Genomic DNA, 22,638 nt, shown 5'->3' with positions numbered 1-22,638 from the left:
ACTTCTTTTTTATGAAATAATTGAACCAAATTCCAACAAATATAGAATATTATAGTATGACTACTCATTTGGTAATTAAAAAAATTATATTCTTGAGTTAGTACTATACATTAAATATTAGCATTACCAAGGATAACATTATCATTAATTTGGATAATATGGGTGTTTTTGCAAATTCTTTCGTAAATGTGCATTTTGCCGTCATTATGGATCTTTCAAACTATTCGAATAAGCTATGATTTTAGATAATTATAAAAATATATATTATTGAGTTAGTACTATATATTAAATATTTACATTATTTTGGATAACATTTGCTTGTCTGACTTTGAGGTTATGATTTTTATTTTCGAATATTGATTCCATTGACACAATTCATGGAGCCAATGTGAAAACTGAATTTTGGGTAATATCTACAATATTACATAATTTTTTATCTACTGTTAGTTATATATTACATATTACATTTTCATTTTCATTTTTTTTTTGTATTTTCTATCTTTTTTTGGCAATTTCTAACATCCACAATTAAATTGGAAAAAAAAAGTTAGCATAAATCATAGTTCTATTTGTATTTTTTCTTATTTCTTTCATTTCTTAAATTTTTAAAATTGACCTTTTCTTAAGGACCTATTTTATACTATTGAATAGGAATTATATTTGATAACACAAATAGAATATATCAGTAAGCAATAATAAGAATTATTTAATAGGCAACACAATATTATATATAGAAGAATTAACAAACAAATTATTCTATGAGAAATGATCCTATAGGACACTCCCCCACCCATGTGTGTAGGACCCCAAAGGATCACCATTAAATTTAGCACGGATCTATAGAAAAATCAAGTTTCACACCCATGTGATAACTTTTGTACAGATCCGTACCAACTTTAATGGTGATCCTTTAGGGTCCTACACACATGAGTGGAGAGGGTCCTATAGAATCATTACTCTTATTCTATTTAATATTGAATAAGAATTATATTTCGCAAAAGAAATGATTAAAGATTATTACCATAAGTATAAAGATTTAAGAATTTTCTTTTGAAATTCGGTATTGGCCAATGTACATAGGTTTATATCAATTTTTTTATATATAACAACGTTAATGCTTTTGAAGTATGCTTTAATAGCCTAATATATTGGATATAAGTATTAGTAAGACCATATGTTTTAAAGAACTATTATATTTGATATTGGCATTTGTATAACTTATATTCTCTATCACTTTTATTTATGCAATTTGAATTATTTAATATATTCCAAATGGATATGAATTCATTAAATATTTTCAAAATAATGTATCAAATTTATAATTATTTGATACAATATTCAATTTTAAAGATAAATTCCTTCATTTAAAAATTTTTAGTCTCTCTATAATCTTATTTTATCACAAATAATATATCTGAATTATTTATTGTTTTCATAATTTTAAAGAAATCATAATTATTTAATAAAATTATTCAATTATGAGGATAAATTTAGTAATAGCTAAGACCATATTTTCTTCAAAATATTTTTCAATGATAAATATTTTTCAGTGATTAATATTAAATATCACGTGCAACGCACGTGCATATTACTAGTGTATATATATATATATATATATATATATATATATAAGATGCTACGGTGAGCCCACTAGCCCACACAAAAAAATGAGCCCAACGGCCCAGATTGAATTTGGGCCGATTTGATGATCACAGATGTCCGGTAGTGTTTAAATTTTAATTTTTTTTATATAAATCCAAATCACTTGAAATTTGAAGCATGTGTACATAAAAAATAGGAAAATCTTTGAAAAATATCAAAAAAATATTTTACATGAAATATATTGACCAAAACACCCTTGAAAAGTGATTTTTTTAGTCAATTTGTTTTTTCATGAATTATTTTTTTTATATTTTTATTAGGTGTGGCTTGATGAGAAGAACTTATGCCTAAAATTTCAAGTGATTATTATTTGTAGAAAAGTAATTAAAATTCAAACAATATCAGACATCTATGATCGTCTAATTGGCCCATATTAAATCTGGGCCGTTGGGCTCATTTTTTCTGTGAGCTAGTGGGCTCACCCAAGCTTTTTCCATCTATATATATATATATATATATATATGGCAGTGATTTAATGCAACAGTTGTATCATAGTATAATGCAACCACACTTCTAGAAAACCATGTTCGTGATATCTGTATGGCTTAAAATTTTGCACATGCACTCTCTTCATTTCAATAATCAATCCTCCCAAAAAAAAAATTCAATTTGAACCACCCTAGATATGGTCAAAATGAGTCCCCTCCAACAATTAATCTAGATCATTCATTTGGTGAAGTTCCAGATCTTAGCCTTTACAAACTCAAACTCATTTTTTTTCTTTTTTAACATTGTTCATCTAATGATAATAAAGCCATTTAAAAAAAAATTTTAAAAAAAAATCCTTTTACGGCATAGATCTAGGCATCCTATCAAAATGGATGACCTATGTTAATTGGGGCTAAAAAAATAAAAAAAATACTTTTAAATTTGCGTTATCAAATGTTTCTTTTTTATGATTGTTCATTAGAATGAAAAGAGTATATATTTTAAAATTTGGATCAAACAAATGGCCCTAACATGGGTTTGAAGATTTTTGCATTGGGCCCAAATCCCCATTGACTTATCCTTTTAAAATTACCCAAAAAAAAAAACAGTTGCATGAAATCACTGCCATATTTGGGTGCTATGGAGAATTTTACAATTGTACTCAACAAATTTGGACGCTTACATACTTTTGTTTTATACATGGAGCATTTTTTTTTGTAAAGGTATTTTTGGTTAATTTGAGGGGTGTGACATCATATCCACCCATCGCTGATGAAATAGTATAAGCCCAACGGCCCAGATCGAATCTGGGCCGATCTGATGGTTATAAGTGTATTTCGTATTTGAATTTTAATCATTTTGTTTTTATAAATCTAAATTACTTAAAATTTAAACTATCTACTCTTCACATCATCACACACCTAATAAAAATATAAAAAAATTTACTCGCAAAATAAATAGACCAAAATATACATGTAACTTTTAGAGGTATTTGGTTAATATATTTATTTTTATAAATTATATATTTAATATTTTGTTTGGATTAGATTCAATCTCGACCATTCTAGAATGCACTACACTAATGATGATTTTAAAAAACTCTACTCCCAGACTTAGGGGAGTAGATTGTCCTTTTATTTATCAAAATTAAGGAAAATATCTCCATATCATATATTTTTAGGTTTCATTTCTTGATAAACCCAAGTTTTCAAAAAATATCTTCTAATCCCCTGACCACTTTAAACCTATTTTTTAACTTAAACAAATGTGAGAAAGACATGCTATTCTCTCGTGTTTCTCTTAACTCCTCTCTCTCTCTCCGCCCAGTAACCTATCCCCTCCATAAGGCCCTTCTCTCTCATTTTCTCTTTCCTCCTGTGTTTCTCTAAACATATATCTCTCTCCTCCGAGTAACCTATCACCACCATGAAACCCTTCTCTCTCTAGAAGTTTGAGAGGATGGCTTTTAAAAATATATGTCTTTTTAGATTTGTTTGGCCTAAAAAAATAGATATAAATTAGTGCAGGGTTTAGAAAAATAAAATCTACAATTTTCATGCTCTAAGATATCTTTTAAAACTTTGGATCTTTTGTGAAATGGAACTTAAAAATAAGAGATATTTTCCTTTAAAATTACTCTCCAAATTTTTTAAAATTTTGAATTTTGACGTTATGGTAATTATTTTTCTATTTTTTTCTCTCCACCAAACCTGTTTTCATGTCCCACCTCTTCTCCTCAACACCCCTTCTCCATGCCCCATTCAACTCCATCCATTCTCATCTTCTCATACCAATTCCCTCACATTTCTCTTACTAATATTCTCTATTGTTTTTGCAGCAAAGAAAACAAGAACAAAATTCTGTAGTTTGATTAAATTTGTACATGAAGATATCGTGTTTAAGGTGTTCTTGTTCATAATTCATTGGTTGATATTCTCAAGATCTATTTGGTCATTTCGAAAGAGTTTGAGTTGATTTTATAATGATCAAATTCGATCAAACATGCTGCTGATTTTTCAGCAACATCATCAAGTCTTTTTTGTGATTTGATCATGATTTACTCTAAATTCATCATGCTTATGCAGTAACATGTTGATTAAACAATTGAATAATGTTGTTCGATCATATTAATCCATTTTGGAAAGATTTGTAGCTCACTTTTTGTGATAAAAAAATCCTGCTAATTTTGCATGTCAATATCTCTCTCTCCTCTGCTCCCAAGGTACCTAGTCTTTCCTCTATCTCTCTCTCCTCTAACGTTGATGTTGAAACGAACCCTTGTTGATTACTCTCTCAAATTACCAAACCAACCAGTAAAGTCCTATACTCGCCCACTACTACTGAAGGAAACCAGCTACAATCGAATCCATCACGATAATGTCAATTCTCAGTTGTTTTATATTTTGATTGCACAAAGCGAGAGAGAAGGAGGGGCACGGATCTTGACTGATGTTAATACAGGAAGAGGGTGAGGCACGATCTTGGTTGAGAGAGAATGAGACTCCACGCTGATCCAAATTTGTTTAGAGAGAGAGAGTAGGGTACGATCTTGGTTTGGAGAGAGAGACTTTCCTTGTTTAGAGAGAGAGTTGGGCTTTGAGATTTGAAATTTAAATTTGGTTTTGAATTTTGAATGTGGGCTTCACTTGTATTTCAAATTTGACATTTTGATTTTGAAATTTGAGCATCATTTACAATTAGTGCTAATGCCCTTCAAAAATTTGATTTGAATAAGGAAACTCGTGTAATTTGAAACAATATAGGGGTAACATATTGTCGAGAATTTTAGAGTAGAGTATTCTAAAATCACCATTAGAATGGTGAATTCTAGAAAAACCTCTCTCTCTATATATATATATATATATATATATATATATATTGTGCTATTTATATAAGGTTGCAATCCAATTCGTAGAAATAAAGTTATGATACCCTACACTGTTCAAATAAAATAGAAGGTATAGATTACTGCAACTTTATTTCTACAAGTAAAGTTGTAACCTTACATAAACTTTTTTCATATATTCATATATAGAGAGAGATCTTGGATGGAGAGAGAGACAATGTGTGTAATCTTGGATGATCTTGAACAATATCCATGTTTTGGGAATATAGAAGAAACATATGGTTTTCTGCCCGTCCATAATGTCATAGTAGGGCTTATAAGAGGTAGTTTGCTAGTAAAGGGGATTCCATTCGCTAAGTTGTGCCATGAATGGTAGTGTATCATATTAGAGTATGTATATCTATATTGATATACATCATTATGAATACATAATGAGATATGTTTATGCATCAGTATATATATCTTAGATGTCTATTGATTATGATAAGATTAGTTAGTAATTATCCATAACCGTTGGTATTTATCTTTAATTGTTACTAGTCTATATTTATACCGGTCTTGTATATTCTTTATGAATCAATAAAAAAAGAGAGAGATCTCTGCAGTATTCTGAAATAATCTTCCATAGGAGCCTAAGATTCAAATATACAAAAATACAGTTGCTAACGTACCACGCTTGTTAGCCACCGATTTAAAAGTAAATATAATTCAGTTCTATTGCTACATCCAAACAAAAAGATGTAAAAGTAAATATAATTATGTAGTTTGCTACATCCAAACAAAAAGATTCCCCAAACAAGGCCTAAATAAATTCACTAGGGAAACTTTCTTTCCACTTATCCCTTCTATCAACATAACTTGATGAGTAGTAATTGAATGTCAAATTAATTATTGTGGAAAAACCTCTATTTTGGCATGAAGAACATTGATAAAAGTACAAAAATTAGAATGGAATTGCTTTTCAAGATCCTTGAGCTTTACGAAGCACCTCGTGTTTTAGTGCCTCCAAATTTGCACATGACACAAACCTTCAAATGGTAATTAAATGTAGCTTTTAAGGTCAACAACCATTATTGTAATGTCATCCTTGCATCCTCTACTTGAAGAGATATCCACAAGCTTCTTGCAACCAGTAACTGATTTCTTGTTTGTTGAAACCATGTCAACTGCCTCTTGATTGGTTACCTAATATCCCAAATAATCACATTTAATACACTAATCCCAAGGGATCAACTGCCTCTTGATTGGTTACCTAATATCCCAAATAATCACATTTAATACACTAATCCCAAGGGATTATTCAAATTTCCCAAAATATGGATCTGTTTTTTTTAACCCAAATATTCAAAATGGCCTCATATTTCTATGAAATTCAGAATTCTCCTCTTTGCGCTTTAGAGAATGACCAAAGGTAGCTTGATGGAGTAACTTAACCTTAGGTTCTCATTGGTTAATTGGCCATTCCTAAGCACCGTGAATGCTCCAATTTTTCAGTAGAAAAAAAGATTATTTTCAATATTTTGGTAAATTAGGCACTTTCTGTCTGTTGACTGTTTAGCAACTAGAAAAGCAAATTATTAATTCATGAAATAAAAAGGGAAATACCACAAGATGGTCAGACCACCTGAAAATATCAATAAGGTGGTTACAACAAAGTGGTCATTTTTCAAAAAATCAATTTACTTAGGTACCTCAAGAACCATTTCATTAAAAAATTCCCAATTTTGCCTAAACGAGTGGAAGCATTTTGATGATGAAGCCAAATGACTATATACCCTGGCTCCCTGGCTAATTCCCTGTTCTAAACCAAGAAGAATATTTTTTCATTTAAGAAATTCTTTCCAAGGTTTTCAACCAAGAATATAGTTTATGTCTTTTAGCATGTAAAACGTTAGGTGAGACAAATTACCAAAATGTCTCCATTTATTCAAGGTTTCAAACCCTGAACATAACTTTCTAAAAAACAACATGTTTTTGGATTATTATTAACATGTAAATATATTTAAGTCATTTGGCTCAAGTGACTGAAGTAGGGGTTAAAATGCAAAAATGCCTAGCTTGTCAGGGTTGCAATCAGAACAAAATTCTCGAGGTCATAAATAAAATAATTCTTAGTGTAATCACTTGATTGAAAGAATTGTTGATTTACCCTCCTTGTTGATATCCTGAGATAGTTTGACCATTTCAATAATATTAATAAAAAAGGCATGTACATACCTTATCCCATAATCCATCAGAGGCAATAATCAAAAACTCACAATCTGGTGTGAGTTTAAGCTTATTTATTTCAGGGTTAGCAATCACCCATTCTTTCAAATATGTATCACCAATTGCTCTAGACACTGCCAATGAGCCATGGATTCTCCAAACTCCATTGACGCAATCAACAAAACCCCCCTATACCAGATCAAAAGTGCAGTTAATAAATTTTCCTATATTGTCCGAAAAAAAAGGTTAATAAAATTTCCTAGTTGGGCAATGGGCATGCTCATAATTGTAGAGAATAGAAATAAACTCCAAGGCTTTGATTAGTAATTAAAAAGGGATTGTCTAGAGACCATTTATCTTTTATACATAGATGTCATAATCATTGACTCTTAAATTTCCAAATGGGTAGTTGTAAAAGTGTTATTGAATAAACACAAAGTTCTAAACTTTTATATTCTTGGATTTCGTAACTCACCCAAGCCATCCAATTTGACATATAATGAATGATTGTGACTTCTATGTATAAAACATAAATAGCCCACAAAAAAGTAATCATTCCCAATTAAAAAATCATTGAATCCAGTTTAGACTCTACCCAAGTCACTCAACCCTGTTAGGGTGTTGGGTCTACATAACACAAGAAATCAGGTAAGCCTTACCCCAATCCTAAAAACTGCATAAACATTATGTATTCCTCTAAGCCTGGTTGATCAGCCCTAAAAGGCTAGGGCCTGTGCCATAAAAATTGGCCTTAGGGCTGGGCTTACGCCATTCGGCCAGCCCATGCCTCATTTTTTTTCATCTTTTTTGTTTTGTTTTCCTTTAAGGCAAGGCCCAAGCCAGTCCTCCAGGGAATATGACCAGGCTAGGGCCACAACTCGCCCAACCCAGGGCCAATCCTGTTGTCAGCCTTAATATTCCTTAACTAAATTGGCACCGAGTCGGCCACTTTTTTGGGCTCGAGTCAAAAGCACGTCAACCATGCCCAGTTTTAAAACTTAGATTGACTAAAAAAAACTGTCTCACAACATACAAGTAGTGCAGTGAGAAGCTCTAGGGTTTCAAATAGAACGACTGAAGCGCGGTATATTAAATTTATTAGTGTTTGCTTAGCTCCTTTTTTAAAAAAAACAAATGTGAGTTTGTCTATTATATAACGTACAAATGTAATATTACGTTAAAAAATAAAAAATATGATAAAAAACTCTTGGAATCTCTTTTCAAAGAAATGTAGCTCAATTTTGAAAGAAATGCAATCCATTTAATTAAGTAATTTATGTTATTTATGTATTACCGACAATGAAATTTTACAAACTTATTTTTCCTTTTGCTAAAGTATACAACAAGACAATGTTTAGGCCCCATTTGGATCCCTGTAAAAAAATTGTTTGGAGAAAAGTATTTCTTACGAAATATATTTCTTGAAACACATACTTCCTGCAAAATAGATTTTTGCTATTTAGATAGCAGATGGATGTACTTTGGAAGATATATTTCCATCGTGAAAAGGAGTAAAATACAATGAATCTCTAGAGAGGAAAGTATGGTAGTGATAGAGAGAAAAATAAACTTGTTTGTATTGGGCTCAAAATAAGGAAAAGGATTTCTGGGAAAAAAAAATTCCGCTCTAGAGTTTGGACCCAAATGTCGGAAATGAACAATCTCCCTAAAAAACAATTTCTAACCATCCGATTTCACATCAAGTGGCTACAAATGATTGTGACCTTTGCACCAAAGACAGAGACAAATGGTTATGTAGTGTACATTCCCTTTTCCTTTCTTTTTTTTATAGCCCAAATACAAAATAAGTACAACCTAATTCCCAAAGAAAGGATAAAATTCGGAATAAAAACATTTAAGAGATTTTATATGTAATACTAATAGGTCATAGGATGAGAAAAAGTAGATTTAGGTGGGCTGGCTATGTGCTGCACAGACCCAATACAACGCCAGTTAGGAGGTGCTGGTTAGTTCAAGTAGAAAGCTAAAAAAAAATAAGAGGTAGGCCCAAAAGACACGGTTGGAAGTAGTGAGAATTTATATGAGACTTATAACCTCATTAAAAGTATGACCCCATAATATAACAGAATGAGGAACCAAGATTCATACAGCCAACCCCAATTTGAAAAAAAACTTTGACGATGATGATCATGAACTGTTAAAAAAGTAATTGACAAAATTGAACAGCAATAAATGGTGATCACGAGGTGCTAGATAGTCTTATACAATGAAAGCTCACAATAGCTTTAGAAGTAGCAACCCTCATATTCATGGGAGAGAAGAAACATTTTAAAGGAAAACAAAATCGTGAAATTTCTCTAATCAAGATTCATCAAAAGGAAAAGAAGTTATAAAAATCATGGTAATCAAGATTGGATCAGAGCTTCTAGTTTGACTGGTTAGACTGCCGACCAGTGCTTTTGTCAGTTATGTTCAAAGCAAAATGCAAATTTGATTAAAAACCGATCAAACCAATACTTTGCCAATTGAATTAGTTGGTTTTGACCAGAACATAGTTAGAATGTTCTTATCACGTATTTTATGTTTTTAAAATTATTATTTCCAGTTTCCTTTATTTTTTAAATTTGGTTCTGATTCGATTGTCGGTTGAACAGATTGAATGGATCAAGCCTTCACCGTTTTGGCGTCGATCTTGATATCACTGCTAAAAACTAAGACCAAAATTAATCTCACAACGTTGTGTGTCCATTCAGAAAACTGTTGCGCTCAATGTTGCAAAGTACTTCAAAATTTACAGGTTAGAAAGATCACTAAAGAGAAACACGAAACAACGTTTAGGAAAATCGCCTGTTTGACTCGGGACTCTTCCTAGTCAGACTCGATAGCGAGGCTGGTTGTTAATGGCTCAAAAAGCCTGGAATCACCCGAGTTTCCTGTTTTTCAATTATTTTTAAAATTTCCTTGTAAAATTTCACCGGTATGACTCAGGACTCGCTTGAGTTAGACAAGTGAGTTCTCAAGCTCAAATCAAGGAGAGGTCAAAGCCAGATTTTAAACCCTGAGGAAATAAGAAAAGGAGATTTAAGAAGCGAAATTTCGACTTACAGAATTCTCGATTCGAATACGTTCGTCCTCTCTCTCTACACGGTGATCACTGGTTAGAGGATATGCAGTTCCTTTGCTGCTAAGAACCACTCTGCAATCCCCTGCATTCGCTACATGGAGCTCACCATTGCTGAGGAAGGCTGTAGCTACACAAGCACCACTTCTCACACCCTACACTCAAAATTAAACAAAATTAAGAGAGAGAGAGAGAGAGTTACTAAAATGAAGATGCTTCTTCATTTGTATTATGAACTATTCACCTACATATTTAAATGTAACTCGGGTGAGTCCAGCTCGAGTTGCCGAGTTTTTTTAACCCAGGATAGAAAGATGTGCAAACTATAGAGGACATATAGAAATATTACGTAAAGAGACCATTCATTTTTTGTAGAAGAATGTCACAATCAATTTTGTCTCTTGGATTCCAAATTGGATGGTTGTAAGAGTATCAATTAAAAGACTCAAAGTTTAAAAAATAAAAATTTTCAGACTTCATGATTAGTTCAATCCATCCAATTTGACATCTAACGAGTATGAGTGATTTTTACCTCCTTGTAATAAAGGCAAATAGTCTAATTGTATATAATCCCATATGCCTATGCATAAACCCTCTAGCCTAATAGAATAAAAGGAAAATTATAAAGTACCTCCCATTGACCTTACTTTCAAGAATTGTGGTGCCCCACCCTCATAAGAAATAGACATTATAAATTACACCATTATCTCAAAACTATTTATTTTTACACCCACCTCTAAGTAAAAAGTAACTCCTTTTAGCACAAAAATATTGTCCCTTTATAATGCATGTTTCTCTCACACGTCTCATTTTTCTAAATGATGCGGTCCGCCACAATGTGTACCAGACCGACACATTATGTGTCGGACCCATCATTTAAAACTACTTACTAATCCACAATATGCCGGATTGGCTTCGTTTTAAACAATGTGAATGTCCAACACACATTATGCTCGACCAGCTTTATCCCTATCCCAAGCCAATATCGATTCCAAGATAAACCGGCGATATTGAAACCACTTGAAAAATATATATATATATCTATATGACAGGTCAAGAGCTGGGGGAAATCAGTACCTTAGATAAGAATTCCTTGTCGGTAGTTAAGTAGCCGGCCCTAATAGCCTCCTCATGTAAATTGTGAGCAGTCTCTCTCTTTCCAAGAGCCTTTACTATGTTTTGGCCAAGTTTCTCCACAACAAAATCCACAGCTTCACGTCCACCATGTCCATCAAATACCCCAAATAAAGCCTGTTTTGTTACAACCCAACAAAAAAACCTCTCATAAACTTTGTCACATCATAAAAGAGAGGATACAGGAGAGCGAGAGGGGCTTGTTATATATGAGAAAGAGTCACACGGGATGAGGTTCGTGTTAAGTGCCCACTTTATACTGAAGAACAAGTGAGGTGCACATCTAAATTTTATCAGAATATGTACTTCCAGTGTCAAAAACTTTAGACTTATAAATACATTTTTAGCCTTAATTATGGCATTTAAAATTTTAAAAAATAATACAAATATAAAATATCATAAACACTTCAATATCTTGAAAATAGACGTTTCAGATAATTTGTTATAAGATACTATTTTTAAGATTTGAATTTCTTTTTTCTTATATTGATACTATCTTGACGTCAAGATGATCAATTGGAGGGTTTTCTAACTTTGAAACACACTGTTTTCTACTGAACTTTTAAAGTGTAATTACTTCTATATTATGAGGTTGCAACCTTATGTAAATTTTTTTCATATTTGAATATGTGTATATTTGTGTGTCTTAGAGAGAGAGAGAGAACTAGTTAGACAAGCCATAGGCTTTACATAAAAAAGTAAAGTTACGAATGCAATATTGGTGTTGGAAATTAGTGTTCGAAAAATCGAACTGATCTCGGAAACCGGCCAAGGGCCGGTTCCGAGTAACCGATAAATCAGCTTGTGTAACAGGCTTAACCGGGCAAGTCCCGACCTGTCAAAAAAGTATAAAAAATACAATTTTTTTTAAAAAATATGAAAAATATAGTTAAAGTATAATTAAACAAAACACATCCAAATGGAGTTAAAAATAATGAAAAAAAAGATTTTAAGGCAGGGGTATTTTTAAAGATATAAAAATAGTATTCATGACCAAAACACTTTCCAATCTTTGCCAAAATGATAAAAAGCATTCAAAACGTCATTACAAATAAATTTCTTATTTTTTTAGGATTATATATATATATATATATATATATATATATATATAATGATCTTATGAAATCCTCCCACACCCATGTGTGTAGAACCCTAAAGGATCACCATTAAATTTGATACCGATCTTTAAAAAAAGTCAAGTCCCACACCCATGTGATAACTTTTCTAAAGATTTGTACTAAATTTAATGGTAATCCTTTAGATCCTGCACATATAGATGTGGGAGGATCAGATCATCGGTCAAAACTGGAATCGGCTAATGCCCGATTCCCGATCTAACTAGCAGATCTTGAACCGACCGACAATTGTCGAGGAGAATCATTTTAAAGGTTTGCATTTTTTTCAATAGAGTTTCGAGACCTGCTCTTCTTTTTAACGTAGAGCCTAGGCCTTATATAATATTCTAAGTGAAACATGTGTTTATACGTGTGTTTGCGTGTACGCATGAGAGAGAATCTGGTTGCCTTATATAATATTCTAAGTGAAGCATGTGTTTATACGTGTATTTGTGAGTGGGTATGAGAGAGAGAAGAGAGAGAATCTGGTTCTTCGCTTAAAGTGAAAGAAAGGTGAAAGAGAGGTGCACCTCATTCTGTTCTTCAATGTAGGTGAGATGCTCTTTCTACGTATGTATGTGTGCATGGAGAGAGAGATTTCTTTCGTATTGTACTCTGTTTATTTGTGTCTGTGTGAGAAAGAGATTTCTTTTTTTGAAGTTGTGTATTTGTGTTTGTGGGTGAGGGAGAGATTTCTTTCTCCAAATTTTGTGTTTGTGTGTATACGAGAGCGCGAGAGAAATTTCACGTGTGTATGAGAGAGAGATTTCATGTGTGTATGAGAGAGAGAGAGAGAGAGAGAGAGAGATTTCAGATGTGTATTAATTAGGCTACAGAGAAAGATATTTCACGTGTGTATGAGAGAGAGAAAGAGATTTCACATGTGTATTAGACTGTGGCCTTCACACGATTGGTAAATATTTTCTCGAAAATATTTTAAAAAATTCTCTCGTTAGGGAATATTTTCATACAAATTGGTCCAATTGATAATATTCACACATTTAACCAAAAAACAATTTCACGTGAAGCTGTTTTTTAGAAATTATTTTCATGCAAACCAAAGATAAATTTAGAGAGAGATTTTAGGGAAAAAAAAAAAGAAAAGGGAGATTTCATGTGTATGAGAGAGAGTAGATAAATTAACATGATAATTCTTTTGTGGGGGCAAGAAGAAAGAAAGTAGTAATTATGTTACCTGCTTGGGATCACCAAAAATATTGCAAATAACTTTGTAGCCATCCTCCAAAACTTGCCTCCTTCCTTTCCTGCTCACCAAACCAAACCCACACCCCTCAACCTCCACATCCTTCTCCCTCACTTTTTCATGTTTCCAATCTCTCTCTCCTCCTCTCAAAACACTTTGTTCAGGTATCAAAAGCCTTGCAGGCCTTCTCTTCTCTCTCTCTCCTGAAAACTTCAATTTTTTTGGTGCACTTATTTTCTCTGTCTTCTCTCTCTCGCCTGCAAAACCCATAATTTTTTCGGCTGAAATTTCGTCTGCTGACTTCTTTTCCGGCCTGTAAGAGAAAACAGGAGTTGGAGAGAGAGAGCTCTTCTGGGTTGGGTTGAGAGAGAGAAAACTGTTTCCAGCCATTTTTCTAAGCTTTCTTATAACCCTGAGTATGTAAACAAAAAAAGGGAGAAAGGTCCAGCTCCATAAGAGCTCCATTTAAGCTTCAAATTCTTGAAGTAATTGGGATTCCTCTAGCCAGCTTGGCCGGAAATCGTGAAATTTGTATTTTTTGAAGGTTTATAAAATATGGGTGGCCGGAATTCTGTGGGTATTGAGATTTTCTTGAGGTTTTGGACGGAATTTTTTCTGGGAAATTGTTTGGGTCTAATTTTCTGCCGGAAAAGCGTTCGGGTGTACCTTGTTTTGGCAGAAAGTTGTTGGGGTCTGCCTGTTTTGGCCTGAAAAAGACTGGGGACTACCTGAATTAAGCCGAAGGTTTCTGTTTCTACCTTCTCCAGTAAGATGTTTTGAGAGGGAGAGAGAATTTGATGGGGTTTTAAAAGGAGGAAAGACGGTGGCGCCTGAGAGTCTTTTTCCATATGATTAGTTGCTTATTTTATATGGAAGAGGTCCTAGCTTAATTTACCCTTAAAATACGATAAAATGACAAAAACGTCCATTTCTTTTTAGAATAATGCACCTATTATATTAGATTATTAATTGCCGGTTATGCCCCTGAAAAGTTTTGTGCATGGGTTACCCATTAAAATAGGAAAAAATAACGTTATAATGTATAACTAAGGATGCACCTCAAAAATTCATCGAAAAAAGGTAGTTTTAATACGTTGAAAAATCCTTTGATTGATCATCTCGATGTCGAGATGTATGAACATGAAAAATAAAAAGACTTTACGTATCAGAAATAATGCATTTTACAACATATTATCTACACTGTTCATTTTCAAGATTTTCATATGTTTATAGCACTACTTGATTTTAACCATTTTTGTAATTTAAAATTTTATAATTAGATATAAAAATAGATTTTGAAATAATCTTAAGAACATTTTACATCAAAATTATATACCATGATAAAATTTGAAGGTGCACTTTACCTTTACAGCTACAGATGCATCCGTATGCCAATTGCACCGATTAAAATAAGAACTACCATATGAGTATTTTCAATAAAAGAAGGAATATTTAATATGGCATTTTTGAATTCTTAGATCCGATCGCCTAAAAATATAATGGTCGGTTTAAGATTAGAATATTATTATTATTTAGATATAAAGGGTGAGTGTAATTTTTTTTTTCCTGAGATCGGCCGCTAAGTTGATGAGGTACAATCACATGTTTGAATTGGGCCCTTGAATAAATGGTCTAATTCTAATTTGCCTGCTCTACTTATGGTGATTCCTGAGCCACATGGAAAATGGAGAATTTGAGTGATTTGGGGCAAATGCCGGAAAACTGGATAATTTGAGTCCTAATCACCTATTTGGATTCGCAAATTTTCAAACCCTTGTAACCTATTTTTATTTGGATTGTCAATTTTCCAAACCCTTGTAATTATTGTAGAAATAATTCGTATCATTGAGGGTTTGTTTTTGTTTTCATTGCTACTCGGATTAGTAGAAAATCACCAAAAAAAAAAAAAGAATACGGAAAACCTTCTCAACTATTCAAGGAAGAAATTTAGCTCACTGCTTTTTCATGTATTAATAATTGGTTTTTATGTATTAATAATCACTGGTGGAAAATGCAAAAATAAAATAAAATCGAATTAGAAAAAAAATTATGAAATAAAAAGAAAACTAAGAAAGAAAGAAGAAAAAATTCCAATCTTTTCTAGGGGCATAATCGGGCACGTTTCGAATAAGCGGAGAGTATTTGGATTTATTAGAACGATGATGGACTGTTTTGATATTTCTGAAATGAATGGAGTTTATAATCGTGACTCTACGTTTTTTATTTTTGACGCGGACGAATTCGTGCCTTGGTGTCGAAGTAAGAGGAACGCTGGAGCCGCGTTGCAGATGAACCAAATCCTCGGCGATTTTTGTTGAATTCATGGGCGAGTAATTGAAAACGTGGGAAACTACAAAGCAAGTGACATGACAATCTCTGGTAATGGGCCGGGTGGCCCTGCGTGGGCCTGATAGAGCGGTGGCCACAAAATGGGGCTGAGAGCTGAGCTAGGGTTTAGCCACCACGGTCCAAGGGTCTGGCCTCAAAGACAGGGTTTTGATTCCCCCATCCTGCTCCTTACTTCCTGCGCCGACCCATCCCTAGCCTGAAGGTCCTTTCCCATTTCGCCAAAGGCAAGCTTGGTTATGGCCTACCCGGCCCTATAGTTTTTCTATATTTTAATTTTTATTTGTCCAGCCCTACTTGGTCCAGACAGGGCCAGTGCTAAACCTATAGGTATTTGCACCAGGCCCAAGCCCAGCCTAGCCCTAAATTCGGCTCGTTTCCAAACCTTTTCCAACATAGAAATATAACCACAAGAACATCGGTGTTTTGAAAAAGAGATTAATAGGGATGGTGATTTGGTTGGGCCAAATAGTGACCTGACAGAACAAAAAAAAAAAAAAAAAAGGAAATAACTGTTTCCTATGTTTTCCTATAGTTTAAGATATATCTATCTAATGAGAAAAATATAGCAAGTCATTTCATATGTAAATTATAGTACCACGGGCCGGTTCAGTCTAGAAACCAAACTGGGCCCAATTTGGACGGGTAATCTTTGATTTGGATCAAGGATTTTTTAGATTCTGGTTTTTCAAAGGGAAAATTGTATCATGCAGGCTGGAACTCATTTCTACATATGCAGTCAAGAAAGTGTAAAGCATCCATCTTAAAGATGAATGCAAGTAGGTGTTCCATCTAAAAGCAATGGAAACTAATGGTCCAAATGTATTTTTACTAACATTATTATTTTTGGTTTTTAAAATTTATATATTTTTTCATATTCATGATCTCCATGATAGAGATTACATGTTTTTAATAATTGAGTCTTAAAATCCATCTCAAAAATAGATTTATTAAGAGGCTTGCATTTCTACATACACTGGCTTGGCCGTATAGAAACCTGGTCCTTTAAAATTTAATAAATAAAAGGTAGTTGGTGAGTCTCCCAACTCATGCATCTACTCTTTCAAATCAATTTAAATCCATTTCTAGCTTAATATGTGAATTTGCAGTGCAGATCTCATGATTTTTCAAACACTTAAAACTAAAGGGATTATGTCTACAAAGAGACCATTTATCTTTGTAGACAACCTCAAAACCATTGTTGAAAAAATCGACCAATCATACAGGCAACCGCCCGATTAGATGGCATATTCCGGTTTTGGCTGGATTTGGTGACCGACAGGGTATTTTTAATTTTTTTTAAAAAATAATATAACATCCCAAAAAATAAGGGATATTTGTAATGTTTTTTATCATTATGAAAAATTGGATATTGTTTCGTCCATTAATATTTATTTTTACATTTTCTTATTTTTTTTGAAAAAATTTCAAAAATACCCTAAGCACAAATCGATTCTTTAAAATTAAATTTTCATTAATTTTTGAATTTTATTTAGATATACTTTGTTTAATCATTATTTGAATTTTTTTTTTTATATTTTATTAGATTTTAGTATATTTTTTAACATTTTTTTTCCATTCTGAACTTGTTCGATTATAGTGGTTGAACTGACCTGGATTTGATTAGGCCAGTTGAACCGTTTTCTACCTATGTCCAGCTAACCGTTTCGATTCGATTTGTCTTAAAGAAACACGTTAACGTTTCCCTAGAGTTTCTAAAACTGAAAATTTGAGGTCCCTTCCCAAATCGATGGTGGAAGTAGCTAAACCCTAAAAGGGTCAAACATAGAGTCGTGCACCCATATAAACTTGAAGGGTTGACATGGTCTTTGGTGAATGGGTCTAGATTATCAGTTGGGAGTCACGAGGCCAAGTCATGTAGGAATTTCTCTTCTGGCCCATTGTTTTAATTTTTTAACCTATTATTCCCCCCTTATTTATTTTTAAATATAATTCATCCCAATTTTTGGGAGGCCAAGTCCTAGAGAAGTTTCTCTTTTGACCCCTTTTGGATGTGGTTTGTATAAGGCTGAAATAATGTCGAAAAATGTTATTTCAGTATGAAAATTTTTGTGATGACCTAAATATTTATTTGAATATCTAATTATAAAATTTAAAGCTTAAAAAATAGTGAAGATCAAGTAGATCTATAAATATTTGAAACGCTTGAAGATTGATGGTCTACATAATGCATTACATGATGTATTATTTCTACAACTCAAAGTCCATTTTTTTCAGTCCATGTATCTCAAATCAAGATGATCATATTTGAGAGTTTTTGGGCATCAAAACATTTTTATTTAGTGAATTTTAAAGTACGCCTTAGTTTGATGGTTTAAGGCCTCAACCTTATATGAACTTTTTCAATAAAATTTTAATGTATTTCCCTTTTTAAAATTATTTCTTTTCTCAGTTTCTTTCCCCTTTGTGTAGAGATGCAACACTGGACTTCATCAAACTAATGATAATATCATTTTTATTTCACTTGAGAGCTCATTTTCAACATATTTCAATGCCTTATGGTCATTAGGAAATAAGAAAAAATATTTTAAAATTAATATTTTTTCAACCTTTTCCCCCTTTGTGTGGAGGTGCAAAAATGGACTTCATCAAACTGATAATAATATCTTTTTTATTTCACTTGAGAGCTCATTTTCAACATATTTCAATGCCTCATGGTCAATAGGAAATAAGAAAAAATATTTAAAAGAAAATTAATGTAACTCATGCTGATGCATGCTCCTAATCTATTTCTATTTTAAAATTAATATTTTCTCAATCTTTTTCCCCTTTGTGGGGAGGTGCAACAGTAGACTTCATCAAACTGATAATACTATCTTTTTTATTTCAATTGAGAGCTCGTTTTCAACTTATTACCATGCCTCATGGTCATTAGGAAATAAGAAAAAATATTAAAAAGAAAATTAATGGAACTCATGCCTCATAATATATTTCTATTTTAAAATTAATATTTTCTCAATCTTTTTTCCCTTTGTGTGGAGGTGCAAAAATGGACTTCATCAAACTGATAATAATATCTTTTTTATTTCACTTGAGAGCTCATTTTCAACATATTTCAATGCCTCATGGTCATTAGGAAATAAACGAAAATTAATGTAACTAATGCTGATGCATGCTCCTACGCTATTTCTATTTTAAAATTAATATTTTCACAATCTTGTTCCCTTTTGTGTGAAGTGGACTTCATCAAACTGATAATAATATATTTTTTTGTTTCACTTGAGAGCTCATTTTCAACATATTTTAATGCCTCACGTTCAATAGGAAATAAGAAAAATATTAAAAATAAAATTAATGTAACTCATGCTGATCCATGCTCCAAACGAATGCACTTGAAGTGGTCAGATGGCTTGTTCAATATGTAAAACATGATAGTCAAATGTCGAGTGGCAATTTTTAGCACTAATGTGTGTGGAATGTGATCATTATTTATGGATTTCAAAAAAGTTTGCTGTAATAAGAATAATAGAAATTCAGCATGGTGGGAATGCGGTTGGGGCATTGGTGGTTAGGAGGGCTGATGCCTTAATACATAAATATATTCCCACCTTCTATCCTCATTTTTAGCATTATCATAAATAAATAAATAAATAAATAAGATCGTCATCAAATAATGTTAAGTCTAAGTACGACATAAATGTTTGGAAGAATTGCTTTTAAACTTTGAGTCTGGATAATAGTACACTTTGGTCCGTTACATACCAATTCTAATGAAAAGGTAATTGTGACCTCTTTTCATTGGGTTGTGGTTTGCATAAGGTTGCAACCTTAAACAATTAAAGCACGTCTAAATTTTATTATAAATGTAATTTTGATGTCAAATACACTTAGAATGGCTCGAGAATCTATTTTTATCTCTAATTATAAAATTTTAAACTTAAAAAATGTTTCAAATCAAGTAGATCTATAAATACATGAAAATCTTGAAAATCAACTGGCCAGATAATGTATTGCAAGATACACTATTTTAAGACTCAAAATCTTTTTTCCTTTTTCATATTCATACATCTATATTGAGATGATTAATTAGAGAGTTTTCTAACATCAAAATAACCTTTTATGATGGATTTTTAAGATGCAGCTTAATTCTACATTTTAATAATTCTACATTTTAAGGTTGCAAATTTATTTAAAACTTTTTCCTTTTATTAAAGGTACATGGGCTCTTCACGTACTTTTCCTTATTTGTTTTGGATGATTTATGCCGGATTATGAATATTATTTCATAATCTTTATTCCGATAGTGATTTTCACCTAAAATTCCAGGCAAATTTTGGCTAATATCCCTTGTAATTATTAGAGTTTAAAATATCTTTATATTTTTTATATTTTGAAAACTACAACATGGTGACTAAGATATGGGTGCTATCACTATGACTCAACCCCTTTCCTGTATATTTCACATTTACAAATGGATTACAATATGCTCCACTAGGGAGAGCAATTTGCTTTGGCATAAGTGTACTTCCCATTTACAAATGTATGCTTGTTATTTTAAATCATAATCTCAAATAACCCCAATCCATGAAAAGTCCAAACCACGTCCAAATTCATAGAAAAAAAAAGGAAGATGAACCCCTTCCTCCTTTTTTTTTTTTTTTTTTTTTATTATCTAAATTATAATATATATTAAATTTTTAATGACTTTATCGTATAAATAGAATTTGAGATTTTTTTAACTTATTGTGAAGTTTACGAGATAACGTGGATATATAAAGGTTCGAGGAAGTTAGAGAGAGAGAGAGGGGAAGGAAGAGCCCTTTTGTAGGGGTTTCGATGAATGAGACACTAAAATATATATATATATATATATATATATATATATATATATATATATATATAATTTGGATAATGGAAAAGGTACAGACAAAGTTAAACGTCATTTTATTTTAACATGGAAGGGGTTTCTAGATTTTCCATATGACACAAGGGTTGGGATCATGATTTAGAGAAGGTGTATACGTCTTTTTCTATACTATAAGAAATATTGTTTGGGCCATGTGAGTTTGACTAGGCCCCAATTAACCATTCCATTCCATATAGCAATATCAAACCACTCCATGTGCACCATACAAGATGGATAGAATGAGACTCCAATTGCATTAGGAAAAGTAGTGTTTCAAAACCCGGATTAGTGGGGTGGATCGATCATTAGATTGGTAATTGGATATATCAAAAATAAAATTAAAATTAAAATAGGGAATTATGGGATAGAGATTTACGGGGTAACCTAAAAAAATATTAGACAAATTTAAAAATAAATAAATAAATATGAAAGCGGGAGGCACCATCACAGAACCATTTCGATCCTTATAGACTCCCCATCTAGATCGTGATCTTGATAAGGAATAGCCTTTTAAAACACTAAGGAAAATTATATTGTGCTACTATTTGTAAGTGGTATAAGGTAGTCACAATCAATTATGACAAATGCATGTGAAATAAGGTGGCTGCTTCATTCTAAATTAGCAATTTGGATAACTTAACAGAATGGGAAGTCCATTGACTTAAAAAAAACTGTATTTTTGTTATTTTGTTTTTATAATGACTTAAAAAAAGTGTATTACGAGACTATTTAACTTTGATACAAAAATATCACAATTAACCATAACAATTGGATGTGAAATTTAGTGGCCGTTAATCCTCCCACTTGTCGAAATTGAGTTTAGACATCCAATTTATGTATCTAGTGTTTCCAAATCGACTCTCACTTTAAAAAAAAAATTTCCCTTGCTTCGCTAAATCAAAATTGATATAGGGATAGAAAAAACCAAAAAATAGAACATGAGTATAAAAGAGAAAATATGTAATCCTTAAGTATCCATCCTCTAGGGGGAATATTCTTTTGTAAATTTTCTTAAATTTGATACTCAATGTTTTTAGAAACTACCTACGGACATCTAGTCCCTTGATCAGAAGACTTATTTGGGAGAGTTTTTTCAATTTGAAATTGAGGTTCATCGAAGAATTATTAGATGACTATTTTCAAAAGAAAAAAATAATAAATTTTGAGTTCTCGTGACACTTGGATTGTATTATTTAAAGATTGGACGGCTGTAGAGACATAATTTTTTCAAGTACATAGAGACTGTATTTAGGATTTTATTTTATTTTATTGAGGTTAATATATAGGTTAAAGATTTCACATCCGGGGCCTTAAAATTAGTCTTGGACGAGTTTTATCCGAGGAGTATACCGACAAAATAGGCCCCTCCCGGGAGTATTATATCTCTTGATAAGGAAAAAGTTCATATAGAGCCTAGGCTCTAAACAATCAAATTAGAGCCCATCTCAAAATTCACCGTTGTTTTGATGCTTAAATATCTTCAAATTGATCGCCTCAACACCAAGATACACGGATATGAGAAAAAAAATAAATTTTTATTTTTGGAAAGAGTGTATCTTGTAAGGTATTTTTGGATTCATAATTTTCAAGATTTTTAAATTTTCAAAAGTTTTGCTCAATCTACCGTATTTTTAAAATTTTAAATTTATAATTAAAAATAGAAATATATTTTAAGACCATAAAAAAGATGCCTTGAAACCGCATTTCTAGACACTTTTTTAAGGTGATTGTTTAGAGCCTCAGCTC

The 22,638-nt window shown here is 32.1% G+C and overlaps 1 protein-coding gene across 1 annotated transcript; it reads right to left on the bottom strand.

The window, feature by feature from the left end:
• Positions 1-5,653: 5,653 nt before the first annotated feature.
• Positions 5,654-14,512, bottom strand: LOC18427729 (putative protein phosphatase 2C 2). Its single transcript, XM_088851118.1, has 6 exons — positions 14,346-14,512; positions 13,671-13,992; positions 11,304-11,477; positions 10,211-10,381; positions 7,154-7,333; positions 5,654-6,121 (listed from the first exon to the last, which is right to left on the bottom strand). The coding sequence occupies exons 2-6, from the start codon at positions 13,947-13,949 to the stop codon at positions 5,978-5,980; spliced, it is 948 nt and encodes a 315-aa protein (XP_088707244.1). The 5' UTR covers positions 13,950-13,992; positions 14,346-14,512; the 3' UTR covers positions 5,654-5,977.
• Between the last annotated feature and the right edge of the window lie 8,126 nt (positions 14,513-22,638).

The sequence above is a fragment of the Amborella trichopoda genome, chromosome 11, assembly GCF_054954075.1.
Source record: "Amborella trichopoda isolate Santa Cruz 75 chromosome 11, AtrichopodaSantaCruz75HAP2 v2.0, whole genome shotgun sequence".
Taxonomy (NCBI): domain Eukaryota; kingdom Viridiplantae; phylum Streptophyta; class Magnoliopsida; order Amborellales; family Amborellaceae; genus Amborella; species Amborella trichopoda.
Note: the sequence above shows the minus strand (reverse complement) of the source record. Positions and strands in the feature narration are given on the sequence as shown.

What these genes read in the sequence shown, in the direction of transcription:
- LOC18427729 (XM_088851118.1), bottom strand. Translation starts at nt 13,949, where the DNA reads ATGGGTTTTGCAGGCGAGAGAGAGAAGACAGAGAAAATAAGTGCACCA. An exon ending in ACAAGGAATTCTTATCTAAG is followed by an intron (nt 10,382 to 11,303) that starts GTACTGATTTCC and finishes TTTTGAGTGTAG; the next exon opens with GGTGTGAGAAGTGGTGCTTG. An exon ending in CTGATGGATTATGGGATAAG is followed by an intron (nt 6,122 to 7,153) that starts GTATGTACATGC and finishes TTGGGATATTAG; the next exon opens with GTAACCAATCAAGAGGCAGT.